Here is a 14416-nt window from a genome sequence, read left to right as displayed (position 1 = left end):
GATTACTACTGAGAATCATCTGCCCAGTAAAACTGAGTATAATCCTTCAAGGGAAAAATAGAAATTCAATGAAATAGAAGACTTTCAAACATTCTTGATGAAAAGACCAGAATTGAGTAGAAAATTTGACTTTCAGATACAAGACTCAAGAGAAATGTAAAAAGGTAAACAGGAAAATGAAATCACAAGGGACTTGATAAGGTTAAATTGTTCTCATTTGTACATGGAAAGATGATACTTGTAAATCATAAGAACTTTCTCATTTTGGGGGTAATTAGAAGGCACAGGTGCAAGTTGAATAAGAAGGGAAGTTATCTTTAAAAATAAAATTCAAAGGTGAGAAAAGGAAAAGAGAAAGGTAGAATAGGGTAAATTATCTCACATAAAAGACACAAGAAAGAGCTATTATAGTGAAGGGGAATATGGCAGAGGTGATGAGAAACACTTGAATTTTACTTTCATTGGAATTGGTTCAAAGAGGAACATACAAATTCAATTGAGTATAGAAATCTATTTTACCCTACAGGAAAGTAGGAGGGGAAGGAGGTAAGAGAAATGGGGATGCTCATCAAAGGGAGATTGGCTTGGAGGAAGACAATAGTCAGAAGCAAAACACTTTTGAGGAAGAAAAAGGTGAAAGGAAAGAGAATAAACAGGTGGGAAGAAGTAGAATAGAGGGGAAATACAGTTAACAATGGTAACTAAAAAATTTAAAGCAAGTTTCTCTGAAAAGAAGGCCTTATCTCTTAAACATATCCGAAAACTAAGCCAAATTTATAAAAATAAGAATAATTACCCAATTAATAAATGATCAAAAGATACAGTTTTCAAATGAAGCATTTATATTTATAATATTTATAGTATTATGAAAAAATATTATAACTCACTATTGATTAGAGAAATGCAAAGTAAAACTACCTTATAACTTATTAGAATGGCTAATTGGAAAGAAAGGAAAATGATAAATGGTGGATGGGATAAGAGAAAAAATGAAACTGATGTACTGGAGTTGTAAACTGAATCAGCCATTCTGTCGAGTAATATGGAACTATGCCAAAACCAAACATACCCTTTGACCTAGTAATACTACTACTAGGTTTGCATCCAAAAAAAGATTAAAAAATATTTATAGAAGCTCTTTTCTAGTGGCAGAGAATTGGAAATTGAGGGAATGTCCACCAATTGGGAAATGGCTAAATAAATTGTGGTATGTGGTTATGATGGAATACTATTTTGCTATAAAAATGCTGAGTAGGATGTTTGGGGAAAAAACCTAGAAAGACTTACATAACTTGATGCAAAGTGAAATGTACTGTGTACGACATAACTGCAACATCTAATCATCTTAGCTGTGAATGACTTAGCTATTCTCAGCAATACAATGATCCAAGACAACTCTGATGGTCTCATGATGAAATATGCTATTCATACCCAAATTAAGAACTGATACTATCTGAATAGAGATTGAAGCATAGTTTTTCACTTTATTTTTTCTTGAGGGTTTTTCCTATGTTTTCTTCACACCATGATTTACAGGGAAATGTTTCACATGATTGCTTGCTTTCTCAATGAGGGAGAAAAAGGGAAGAGAGGAAGAGAATTTGACATCTAAAATTTGAAAAAAGAATGCTAAAATTGTTTTTAACCTGTAAGTGGGGAAGAAAATGAAATATTAAGTTAAAAGAAAATGTGGCTTATATTGTCTTCTTGTTTTTGGAAACTGTGTTTCTCTTAATGCAGTCCAAAAATACATTTACTTTTGGGCACAATACATCATATTGTTGACTCACGTTAGCTTTAAGTCCACTAAAACTTTCAGATCTTTCTCAAACTCTTATCCAGACAGAACTCCCTCAACTTATATTTATAAAGCCAATTTTTGAGACTAGAGTATACTTTGCATTCATTCTTACCTAATTTCATTCATTCTTACCTAATTTTAATGTGCTCAACAGGAAAATTGGATTTGATCATCTCCAAGATCCTATGGTTCCATAGCCTATGGTAACTTCTTACTACCCTAAAGGTTGTTTTTTACTGAGCATATAAGAAGAAATGGTCGGTTCATATAAGTGGTGAGATTTGGGAACTGAAAGTTGTTCTGTAAGGGTAAGTAACTAAGGAAATCAAGAAAATTTCCTTCTTGAAGATCTATGAGAGCAGATAGTACCTGATCTGAGATAGAATTTTACAAGGATAGGTAATTTCTTTAAAGTCAATGAGTCAAAAATGGGGCTAAGCCAAGTTCATGAATGCCCTTAAGTGTTGTTAGGGGAAGAAAAAAAGGGTTTTGAGAAAAGGGAGAAGGGGAGAGAAAGAAACAGAGAGGAAGAAAGAGAGAGAAGGAAGGGGAAGAAAAAGAGAGGAGAGAGGGGGGAGAGAGAGAACAGGAAAAAGAAACGAATGATAGGCTGATTAATTTAGAACTAGAAGAAATCCCATATGTCACCTAGTCCAGCCTTCTCATTTTGCAGATGGGAAAGCCTAAGTGCAGACTTTGTGACTCACCTAAGGAGGTAATTAGTAGAGATAGGATTCTAATTTAGGCATTATGGCTTTGAGTTGAGTGTTCCTTCCATTATATCATGGAAAGAAAATAGGTGGAATCACCATCAGCTGTCACTTCATAATGGTACCAAAGTAAAAAATGACCCGATATAAAGGAAAGAAGTCTGGACCAGAAGACTTAGGTGTGAATCCTAGCTTACTAGCTGTATAACCACGAGTAAATCTTCCTCTTTTAGAGCCTCAGTTTCCCCATTTGTAACAGAGATACCAATATCTGCCTGATCTTCTTCATAGGATTATAGGATCAGAGCTGGAGGAGACCTAGAGGCCATTGATTCAATCTCCTTATTTTACAGAGAAGGAGGGAGCTGAGACCCAAGGAATCTGACTTGATCAAGAGTTGATTTGGGCAAAATATTTTGTAAATCTTAAAGTGCTATATAAGTATGAATTGTTATTACTATTGTTGCTATTATTTCTTTTTCCTGAACAATAATAATAACTGACATTTAAACATTATTTTAAAGTTCATAAAGCACTTTTCATACATCATCCCAGTAGAGCTTCACAATAATTCTGTGAAGTGCATAATAAAGGTATTATAGTCCCCACTTTACAGATGAAGAAACTGAGTCTTGCCAAGGTTAAGTGACTTGCCTATGATCACATAGCTGGTAAATACCAGCCAAGGCCATGAACCTGAATGTAATTCCAGCATCCTACCTACAAGACTGCGGATCACAGTAGGTAATTATCTGCTCGCTCTTCTCCAGCTAGCTGTCCAGACCACAGGACCATCCGAGTAGAAAAGCAAAATGCCCATGTGCTGCTGTTCTAGGACGGATCACTAGAGGGAGCTCATTGCAAAGCCTGCCTGGCTCCCATGGCATCTTGCTGGCTCCAGCCTTTGGAGACTGTTTGTCTAAAACTTCTGCCAGACTTGGAACTTAGCCCTGCTCAAACCTAGGGACATGGCCCAGTGGACAGATTGCTTGCTGGACTCAGAGTCAGAAATTCTTGGGTTCAAATCCTGTTTCAGACACTACCTATGCTCGGTATCTTGGGCACATATTCATATTCCTAGGTATTTGGGTTCCTTGCCAATTGTTTTTCTAAATTTGGATTCTGAACAAATAGAGAGATGGGACAACCAACATTTTTGTCCCCCCTGTCACTCCCATAATACACAAATGAGATAAGAAGGCTATCAGAGAGAAGCCTGACTTTGGAGCCTGGAAGTCTCCTGCTCTGACATGGATAGACTGTGATTGTAAGCACATTATGGCACCTCTCAAGGCCCCCCGCCTTCCCAAGCAGCTCCCAAAGTCTGCAAGTTGGCAAACTGCACTGGGTGAGCAAATTTATGAAATCACAGGCCTGGAAGAGGGGGATTGGGAAGGAAAACATGGGACCTCCTTTTTCCTACATTTAAAATTTTAAATATAACTTTCCTATTTTACAGATTTGAACTCTGACCCACAGGGAGAAAAGATAATACCTCTTCCCCCAAATGTCCACTCCAAATGTGGTTTGCTTAACTTTTCTTTGAAACAAAGAAGAGTTCTTGGGGGATTAGTTGGTGAGATGGAGTGGTATAAAATACCAAAAAGCAGCAATAGTGACAGTTCCTGGATCAGAACTCAGAACTGGTACCCCTCAGCTCTTACTGTTGCTAGGTGGATCAAGAGATTCAGTCTTTTAAAGAATTTTGCAGTGACATCAGTAAGAGAGGAGGGAAGGTCAGGGAAGGTGAGTTCTTAGTCAGCAACCACAGCCCAGGAAAGGCATCTTACCAAATGGGAAAAAAAAAAAAAAAACCATCCCCAAACATCCCCAAACAGTCTCTGACTTGGCTGTGCTAAAGTAATATGATTCTCTGAGTCCTTTGTATCTGTTCAGAGATACCATACCAACCACGGTCTCCAGAGAGTTCAAGACTATTATTGTCCTTTCCTTACAAATGCAGAAATGAGGTATAGTGTGACCTAGGATAATAAAGGAATAATGAAGGTCAGAGTCAAGGTCACCCAGGGAATCAGTTGCCAACTGGGCAACAGAACCCAAGGAACCCAGGTTTTCCTGTGTGGAGTGGCTCCTGAGCCTGGAGCTGGCGGCTTCTCTTACCCATCCCATACAGAGGGACCCTCTCTCACCTCTCAGCTTCCTCTACATGCTGCAGGTTGAACAGCAGAGAAGGAACAATCTTGTCCATGTGCTGTGGGTCCCAGATGTTGGCCTGCAACTCATCATTGACCGTCTTCCTCACCACCCCTTGCAGGCCTTTGATGCCTGACATACGGATCCTGTGGGGAAAAACAGCAAAGTGGTGACAAGGAGTTTCCAGCCCTCTAAATCAGCCTTCCAAGCAAGAGGCCACATCCCTGGGGAGGAGAAAGAGGAGGTGGCACAGGGCCAGGCCCTCAGCAGCACAATTTGACTTTAAGTGATCAGATGTCCTGAAAAAAAGGGGGATGGTTCTAAGCTGAGGCTCCATCCAGAAAGGGACCGTCTCAAAGTATCTTAGCTGCCAATTTGGCACCTTCTGGCTTCAGTCCTTGGCCAAGAGTCATCCCTGGCTCTGCTGCCAGACTAGGAACCTGCCTCTGCTCAGACTGGGAGCTTGGCTCAGTGGATAGCCCACTCGCTAGACCAAGGTTCAAATCTTGCTTAAGACACTTACTGCCTGCCTGATCTTAGATAAATCCTTACCTTCCTAGGTGCTGATTTCCTCATTTGAAAAAATAAGGGGGTTGGACAAAGTGGTCTCCATTCTCTTAGGCTCTGGAGGTTCACTCAAACAAAACAGAATACGGCACAGATAACACTGTTCACATTATTACACCTGGTTCGATGTCGGTCAGCAGCAAGCCACTAATGCCTGTGGAGCATAAGGCTACAGAATGCCAGCCCTTCTTTTTCATGAGAGAGCTAACTGCCAAGAAGCCTGACCTTGGTTGTAAATTTCTCTCAGGCCACACTCATAAAGAGAGGGGGGATTTCATTACAGAAAGAACACTGGGATCTAAAGGCAGAGGGATCCAAATTTCAATTATGGGTCATTTTTTTTGCTTCCTGCTAGTCTGGCATCAGAAAAGAGATTACTATGTGGAGATGGGTGGGGAAAGAAAAGGGCATAGGAACCTGTTGCCTTCCTCTAACAACCTGGAATGGCTGACTTGGGGCAGGAACATATATATCTCTGTCCACAACTTCTGAGCACATGGGAGCGACTTAAGTTCCTGAGGAAGGACTTTCTTAGCCCAAGAGATTTTAGCAGCTAGGCTATCCATGGGAAAGTGGTCCTCAAATGCCTCCAAAGTCTCACATCCCAACCCAAGGAACTCATTGAATTGATTGGGAAATTTGTCAAATTGAACAAACATTTTCCTTATCTACCCTTGTTAAATTTAAAAATAAACAGGGACCATCTCCCCCCCAAAACTCCAAGCTTTGCAACTAAAGATGAGTAGGCATGACTGGATAACAGCTCATTGAGGGAGGGGGAAAGACCTGGGGGTCTGAATGAATTGTAAGCTCAACATAATATGGTGATTAAAAAACCTAGATCGTGTGACTTAAGCTGCATTCATTGTCTAGAAAGAGGGAAGTGATAACTCCCTTTTCTGCTTTTTGTTGTTGTTTTGTTTTATACTTTACCCTCTTCCAGTGACAGCTAGCCCCCTTACTGTTTCTTGTACATGACACCTCAACTTGGAATATTTTCTCTGAATGTCTTGACACATCTCTGCCTCAAGTCTCAGCTAAAACTTTGCTTTCTTCCTTAATCTTAGTGCCTTCCTTTGAAATCCCCACCTCAGTTTATCCCATCTGCTGCTTGTCGGTACACAGTTGTTTGTATATTGTCTTCTCTATTAGACTGTGAGCTTTGTGAAAACAGGGACTGATTGTGGTTTTTTTTTTGTTTGTTTTTTGTTTTTTGTTTTTTTTTTGCTTTTTTTGTATCCCCAGCATTTAGCACAGTGCCTGGCACACAGTAGGTGCTTAATAAATACTAATTGATTGAGTGACTCTCCTCACTCCAATCCATCTTTAGTTTCTAAAACGATTTTTCCTAAAATACAGGTTTGACTTTTCACTTCTCTACTCAATAAACTCCAGTAGCTACCTGTGATCACCAAGATCCAAAGGAAAATCTTCTGTTTGACATTTAAAACCCTTCCCAATCTGCTCGTTTGCTGCCTTCCAGTTTTGCCCTCCATAATCCAGCTACATTTGCCTTCTTGTTGTCTCTTATACAGAACACTCTTATCTCTATACATCATAGCTTTCCTTACTTCTCAGTCACTTATCCTCCTTGAATTCCTTCAAGACCCCACTCAAATCTACCTTCTGTAAGAGGCCTTTCCCAGAACGCTTTCGCCTTTTCCCTCTACAAGTGCCTTTCCTCTGAGATGATTTCCAACTTAGTCTATGTCTCATCTGGAAATAGTGTTTTTCATGTTATCTTTCCCCAGTAGGGGAGGGACTACCTTTGCTTTTATATCCTTAGCAGTTAGTACAGTTCCTGGCACATAGCAGATAATTAATATTTGTGGACTGACTATAGTCTGCCCTCATCAGACAATGAACCGGAATATTCTGGGCATCCCATTTTTGTTACAATTTTGATGATCTAGACAGCATCTAAAAGGGCAAACCAGAATGTGGAAAGGCCTTGAGATCAGGCCATATAAGATTGTTTAGCTTGGAGAAAAGAACTTGATGGTATATGGATAGTGGAGAGTAGGAAGGAAGGAAGCTCTGTGAAGCAGCTCCCTATATTAATGTAGCCCTGATACCTATTCCACAATTAATAGTCTTAGAGAGTTATCTAAAGCACTGAAATATTAAGTGATTTGCCCAAGGTCATATACTTACTATGGGTCAAGGGTAAGACTTGAATGCAAATTTTCCTGACTTCTGGACCAGCTCTCTATTCCTCCCTCTTGTCATATTGCCTCTCAATAATAATTATATTAATAAATAAAATAGAAATAGTATATCTGTGATAAAAGGATTTTCTAGGCCTTTAGTCTAAAGTAATCCTTAAATTTACTACCACTTCTTAACTATTTTGGAGTAAGGTTAAGTGATGGATTTGTCAAAGGGTTAACTACTGGACAGTGAGAAAGCTCATCATCTCTTACACGCTTTAGCAACAGCTATTGAAGAATCATGATATCTGGAATTTTGTGATTTGGTCTGGCTGAGAAGAAGGAAATTGGGATATGATATAGCTGGATAAAAAGAATTAGACCATCTTTCTGAGCCTCTCTACATTCTTGTTCCACTCTTTCAGAGACTAGATGGAAACTACCTTGTGGACCTGGACATTTTCATTTCCTACTCTCTAAAGCACTTTACAACCCACAGTCAGTGGTAGAAAAGCAAATAAAAAGAGTAAAACTAAAAAGTGGAAAAGGTAGGTTTTCTCTACCCTTCAAACCTATAAAAGTAGCTTCAGATGTAATCACCATCAAATACTTTGACCCAGATAAGATGTCCATTTTATTTTGATATACTAACATAAAAAGGACAGACTCCATCACGATTACATGAATCTCTTCCTTTTCTTGTACTGGGCTCTCTGTATCACAGTTCATTCTTTTATTATATATTCTCTTATTCTCTAATTGCTACAAAGATCTGTCTTCCCTGCCTAAAATAATTATAAATTGGGATCCTCTAAAACATATCAATGGATTTTTGTATGTATATGTGCTTGCATTTATGACCATGTATTTCTTTGAATATATTTGTGTGGGCACATATTTATGTGCATTTCTATCTGTGTGTTTATAACAGAGATGTTTCTACGTGGGTGAGTATCTCTGTGTGAAAGTACTTATATATTTTTAAAAGTGAATATGTATATATATATACATATATATTTCTATATATAATTTATATGTATCTATATGAATAACTCCCATGAAACAGATTTTTTTTTAATCTCACATTTACAGGAAGCTTTTCAAAGTATTTTCTTCAAAGGTTTTGAGAAGTAACAAAGACATTATTAATTTCCATTTTGTAGATGAAGAAATTAAGCCTTGGGAAAAATAAAGGGATGTCATTAGCTACTAGGTAGCGGAGGGGGAGGAGGAAGCCTCAGAACCATTTGATTCCAAATCTCATGGTCTTTCCATTATATCACATGAGTGCAGTTCTGTAACTATTTGCCTATGATGGGGAATAGGAGTAGTGTACCATGTGTAACTTAATGAGCATTGATCCATGAATGAACCTATACCCATATTTATAAATGGCTTTAAATGTTTGTGCTTAGCTTTTTTTTTTTTTTTTTAATCATTCCTAAGAAAGTGTCAAAGGGAAGGGAGGTGTCTGTGGTTTGCACAGCCTTGGGGGGATTTAGGTTAATGGAAATGACAGAAAAGTTCATTAGTTCTATAGTATAGTGGGACATTAAAAATCAGGAGAATAGACTATTTTTATGTCAAGTGGAAACTAATGGCTCAGATGAGGAAACACAGGAAGTTGGCTTAAGCAAGAAAAGGAAAATTGACATGGGTTCATAAGGACCTAAATCCTAGGGACATGATCATGTATATATAACCAAGAAAAAGAAATATATATAATGAAGGCAGGAATATTGCTAGCTAAGGGAAAGATAATGATCTTGCCTGTTTGGACCTTTATACATACATATATATATATATATATATATATATATATATATATATATATATATATATATATATATATATATATATATATATATATATGAATATGACTCTACAGTGTCCACAGAAGATGGTCTACATAGTTGTGAGATAGTTATGGTTATGAGAGAATTACTTTTCTTACTGTGCTACTTCATTAAATGCTTTTCCTGTGAAATAGTTATATCTACTGTCTAACTGATAAAAGTAGATGCATTGGTAGGGGCTCATAAGCTCTGGTTTGGGATGAATAGAGACTCAAAGTACTTTGAACCTGGACTAGTCTTGTCTTGGAGGAACCACTCTGTAAGGTGTGTGTGGAGATACCCCAAGCACTACATATTTTTTAAAATGGTAGGAGGTAAATGAGAAATTCCTTAAAGATCTCAGTAGTCACTAGTCATGAGTAAAGCAGTGTTCTAATTTCCCAGCCTTCCTCCCCACCACCTACTCACTTGGTCTTGATCTCCAAGTCATCATGGCTGGAATGACACATTTCACTGAATCGTGACACAAAGAAATCATAGCTCCGATGATAGGAGGGAGTGTCCTCTTCTATGTTGGCAAACTTCACAAACTTCTCAGAGATAGGAGGTGAATAGATAGAAAAAGAGGAAGAGAAGTTAAGAAATTTGAACTAAACTCTCCCTTCCTTTTCAGGAGTCTCTTGCTTCTCATCTCTTATCAAGAAGACTTGAAAATAGTTAAGATTTATGCTGGTTTTGTCTACAGATGGAGAAATTGAGTCTCAAGAAGATTTACTCTAATTGCGTCATAGATATAATTCTTGACCCCATCCCCTCAACTAACTATAACTGTCTTGTGGGACTATAAAGGCACAAGGAAAGCATATACCTATTGACTGATGAATGATTATATGTGACATGGTAACAGATAGGTCTCCAAATACTACTTGGCTTTCAAGGTCTAGACTAAGTCCCATGTGATCCAGGAAGTCTTCCTTGACTGCTGCAGCCAATACTAATCACTTTGCTTCCCAGGCTCCTCTTACAGGATTCCATAGCAAGTTGCTATGGACAACTTTGTGTTTTTTCCTAATACACAAACAGATACACACATATGATATAGACATACATACATACATACATACATACTATCTCCCTGACTAGATTAAAGATTCCTTAAGGACATAGACTAGGTCTTGTACTTTTTTCCCCCCTAGCTCCTACATTGCTCCAAGTAGAGTGGATGTGTTTAGCCAATGCTAAATGGTCAAAGGATTAGAGACGTGAAATACTTCTCAATTTTTTATACTGATGGAGGGTCAAAGTGATAGACTGTCCCAACCACTGCATAATCCATGTGCACATTCAGTACCACAGTTATCAACAGAGTTTATAGAATTATTTTGTTTTCAGGATCCAAATATCTTACCCTGACATTCAAGACTTTCTACCATCCTACTCTAACTTACATTTATCAACTTAAACCACTGCTCTTCTTCACATACTCTTATCATACACTTCCAAACTAATTGGTCCATTTTCCCTTTGTGTGTATCCCATGCTTACATGAAGCTCATGGAATTTCCTATGTCTGAATTGTTTCTCCCTTCCCCCTTATCTCCAAAGTAAGAGAAAGAATACCAGAATCCAAGGACCCAAGTTCAAATCCCATCTCAGACCTTTTGTGTGTGACCTTGGGGTAATCTCTTAGGCCATTATTCATCTATAACATGAAGAAAGGTTCACTAGATGACCACTGAAAACATTCCCAGATCTAGAATTATCTTCTAATCCACTCATGAAAATTCCATTTCTCCCTCTTGACACAGCTTAAACACTCCCACCTCCAGGAAGCTGAGCACAGGTTGAGGAAAAAAGGGACTTTCCCAGCTGAAAGTCACCTTGTTTGTATCTCTCTTATGCAACTGGTATGTTCCATTTTGTATTTCAGTTCTTAACTCTTTTTCTAAATCTTAATCAATGTTGATTGATTATGCGCCTACTATAGTATATATACTATAATAAAATAGTATATACTATATTAAAATAGTATGCCTACTATGTGCCAAGCACTGTGCTAAAGATGCTGGAAATACAAAGACAAAAGCAAACAGATCCTGTCCTCAAAGAACTTACATGCTAATCAGGGGATAAGCTCCCTGAGGACAGGAACCCTATCTTCTGCATCTTCTCCTGCTCCCTAGGAACTAATGCCAGGCTTCTTACTATAATAAGTGTCTGGAGAATGAAACCCACATATATTCCTGAGAAGAGGAAAGGGGGAGGAACAAGTATTTATTAAGCATCTTATTATGTATCATGTACTGGTAAACTTTTTACTAATCTTATCTCATTTGATCCTTAAACAACCCTGAGAAATAGATGCAAATTAGCCTCATCTTATAGTAGAGGAAAAGATGGAATTTAAGGAAATATAAAATAAGGAAATTGAGGCACAAAAAGATTGAATGACTTGTCATGTACACATACTTGTCTGTATATATGTTTGTATGTATAAAACTAGTATCTGAGGCCAACTTTCAACTAAAGTTCTTAGTTCTAGAGCTCAAATTTTCATTAATAACAGCTGTTGTTCAGTCATTTCAGTCTGGCCAGCTCTTTGTGACCCCATTTTGGCGAGTATTCTTAGCAAAAATACTGGAGAAGTTTGTCATTTCCTTCTCTAGCTTATTTTACAGATGAGGAAACTGAGACAGGCTAAGTGCCTTGCCCAGAGTCATACACTAATAAGTGTCTGAGCCACATTTGAATTCAGATTTTTCTGGCTCAAGGCCTGGCACTCTATCCACTGTCCAACTTAATTGCCATTAATAGCAGTGCTAGGGTCTAATCACTCTTTCTGACTCTCTCTGTTCAAATTATTCTTCTGATACCAACAACCTGCAAATACAAAACAAAACAAAACCTTCTTCTGATACCAACAAACCAACTTAGGGCAGGTCACTTATAGCCTTAATTTTCTCGTTGGTAAAAGGAGGGGGTTGATCTGTGTGGGAACTGAATGTGGACCACATGGTATTTTCACTTTTTGTTGTTTGCTGGCATTTTATTTTCTTTCTCATTTTTTTTTTTCCGTTTTTGATCTGATTTTTCTTGTTCAGCATGATAATTGTAGAAATATGTATAAAAGAATTGCATATGTTTAACATATATTAGATTACTTGCCATCTAGGGGAGAGGATAGGGAGAAGGAAGGGAAAAATTTTGGCACACAAGGTTTTGTAAAAGTGAATGTTAAAAATTATCCATACAGATGTGTTGAAAATAAAAAGCTTGAATTAAAAAAAAAGAAAAAAGAAAAAAGGAGGGGGCTGAAAGCTTCTTCCAAGTCTAGTGACCCATTTCTGGCTCACACTCATTAACTTTATTCCATCATTAATGTCATTTTTTTGGAGCTAGCTTCTCAGCATTAACCTCTTTGTTGCCTCATACCTGTCACTGCTGATTCCTACTTTCTGCATGGCTTTCATTCAAGTAGCAAAGATGCCAGAAATCTATTCTAGAGTGACAACAGCTTGCCAAGATGTCCAGAGTGAGAGCCCAGAACACAACAGTGGAGCACTCCAAAAGCCATCTGAGCTCTGAGAGTCAACCCTTACAAAACTCCCCTTTCAGCACTGTCTAAATGGAGGAGAATGCTAAGCTTGCTCAGGACTGCTACCATCTGGCTCTCCCAGCCAAAGCTGAGAGGGACAAAGGAGAAGAAAAAAAGACATCTTTCAGCTCTCTAGAATCAGGGTAGCTTGTGAGTCTATCTGAAAATCTGATTCACTGTGCTACTCAATTGGGATCTTGAGGGAATAACTGAGTTTTCTGCAGAGAAAATGTATCCTTTTTTTGTTGATTGGCTTGTTTGAGACTAAGCAAGCTAAGGCTAGGTATTCTCCTTAAGCAAGAAGTCAACTTATAATTGAAGTCTCCATGTTCTGCCTGCTCACAGCAACTTTATTCACTTATATGCATTTTTTTCAACTCTGGTAAAAGAAGGCTATAATCTCTCTCCTGAGAGCACCTATCCTATTCAATTTAATTACAGTCATCCCTTCCACATTGTGGGATGTAGAGGCATAGGGCCCCCATAATCTGGAAAATTTGCATAGAGCTTTTTTGGCCCTCTTTTTGTACCAGAAAAGTCTGAATTATGGATGGTATTAAAAGATAAAGTATGTTGACATAATACAAGATTATATATAGATTTTATGCATTTCTGAGTTTCTAACTTCTTCTATATAACCTGCTGGCCTTTTGCAAAACCTAAAAAAATTCCCATTAAATTTCTTATGCCAACCCACAATATATTGAAACCCTGATGGGGAAAGTCATGATGTGGAAGAGATAATTCTATTCAACAAACATTTGAATTTTCAACCCATTCATTAATCAACAAAATTTTATTAAGGCCTATTATGATTCATCAGGGATATAAAAACAAGTCCTCGAGAAACTTCCAATATACTGGAAGGAAGGAGGAAGAAAACAAGATATCCACAAGTAAATATGAAGAATATACAAGGTAATTTTGCCAAGCAACTGATGTCACAGTGAACAGAGTGCAGATCTAGAGGCAGATTTAATCTAGAGATTAAATGATTAAATTAATTGATTTGCTCAGGGTCACAGTGGCACAAAAACTTCAGGAGTAGATTGTGAATCTAAGACTATGTCGTATGATTATAGAATCAGTATTTTTTTCACTAAATCCAACAGGCAGAAGTGAAAAGAGAATTTCTTAGATTGGGAGCAAATAGTTAAGCCTTCAGTTTCCCCTTCCATTAAATGGGGATAATAATACCTACTTTTCTCATGAATCTTATAAGGTCATGATCATTTTTAAATCTCAAAGTGTTATGTGAGGCAAATTGTTGATATAATTGCTTCTTTTTCATAGATGCTAGCCTTTTAAGACACACACACACACACACACACACACACACACACACACACACACATATAAAAGAAAGGCATAAAACCTAAAAGACAGAAATCATATAGTTTGGGCTTAGGATCATTCATCTCAACCCTTTTTTATAGAGCTGTTTGTATTGACTGCTTTGTTCCTGCCTTTTTTTATTTACCTAAATTTTCTGCTTAGTTGTAATTCTACTTTCTGCTCCTTTCTCCTCTCCTGCACATTTCCATATAGATGTAAAGCAGAATGGTTCATGTGAAAATTATACTGGGTCCTGGAAGACATTTCTGAATGGTACTTAGTAGCAGCCATGTAACATTAGGCAACTC

The 14416-nt window shown here is 37.8% G+C and overlaps 1 protein-coding gene across 1 annotated transcript in view; it reads right to left on the bottom strand.

The window, feature by feature from the left end:
* EFR3B (EFR3 homolog B) overlaps positions 1–14416 on the bottom strand; it is a 108934-nt gene that overhangs the window by 22997 nt on the left and 71521 nt on the right. Inside the window, exons 5-6 of the mRNA XM_074300054.1 lie at positions 9647–9768; positions 4662–4811 (exon numbers count right to left, since the gene is read on the bottom strand). Of these exons, the coding sequence (XP_074156155.1) occupies positions 4662–4811; positions 9647–9768 (272 nt within the window). The remainder of the gene's footprint in view (positions 1–4661; positions 4812–9646; positions 9769–14416) is intronic.

Source organism: Sminthopsis crassicaudata, chromosome 3 (assembly GCF_048593235.1).
Source record: "Sminthopsis crassicaudata isolate SCR6 chromosome 3, ASM4859323v1, whole genome shotgun sequence".
Taxonomy (NCBI): Eukaryota; Metazoa; Chordata; class Mammalia; order Dasyuromorphia; family Dasyuridae; genus Sminthopsis; species Sminthopsis crassicaudata.
This window is presented reverse-complemented; position numbering and strand designations above follow the sequence as displayed.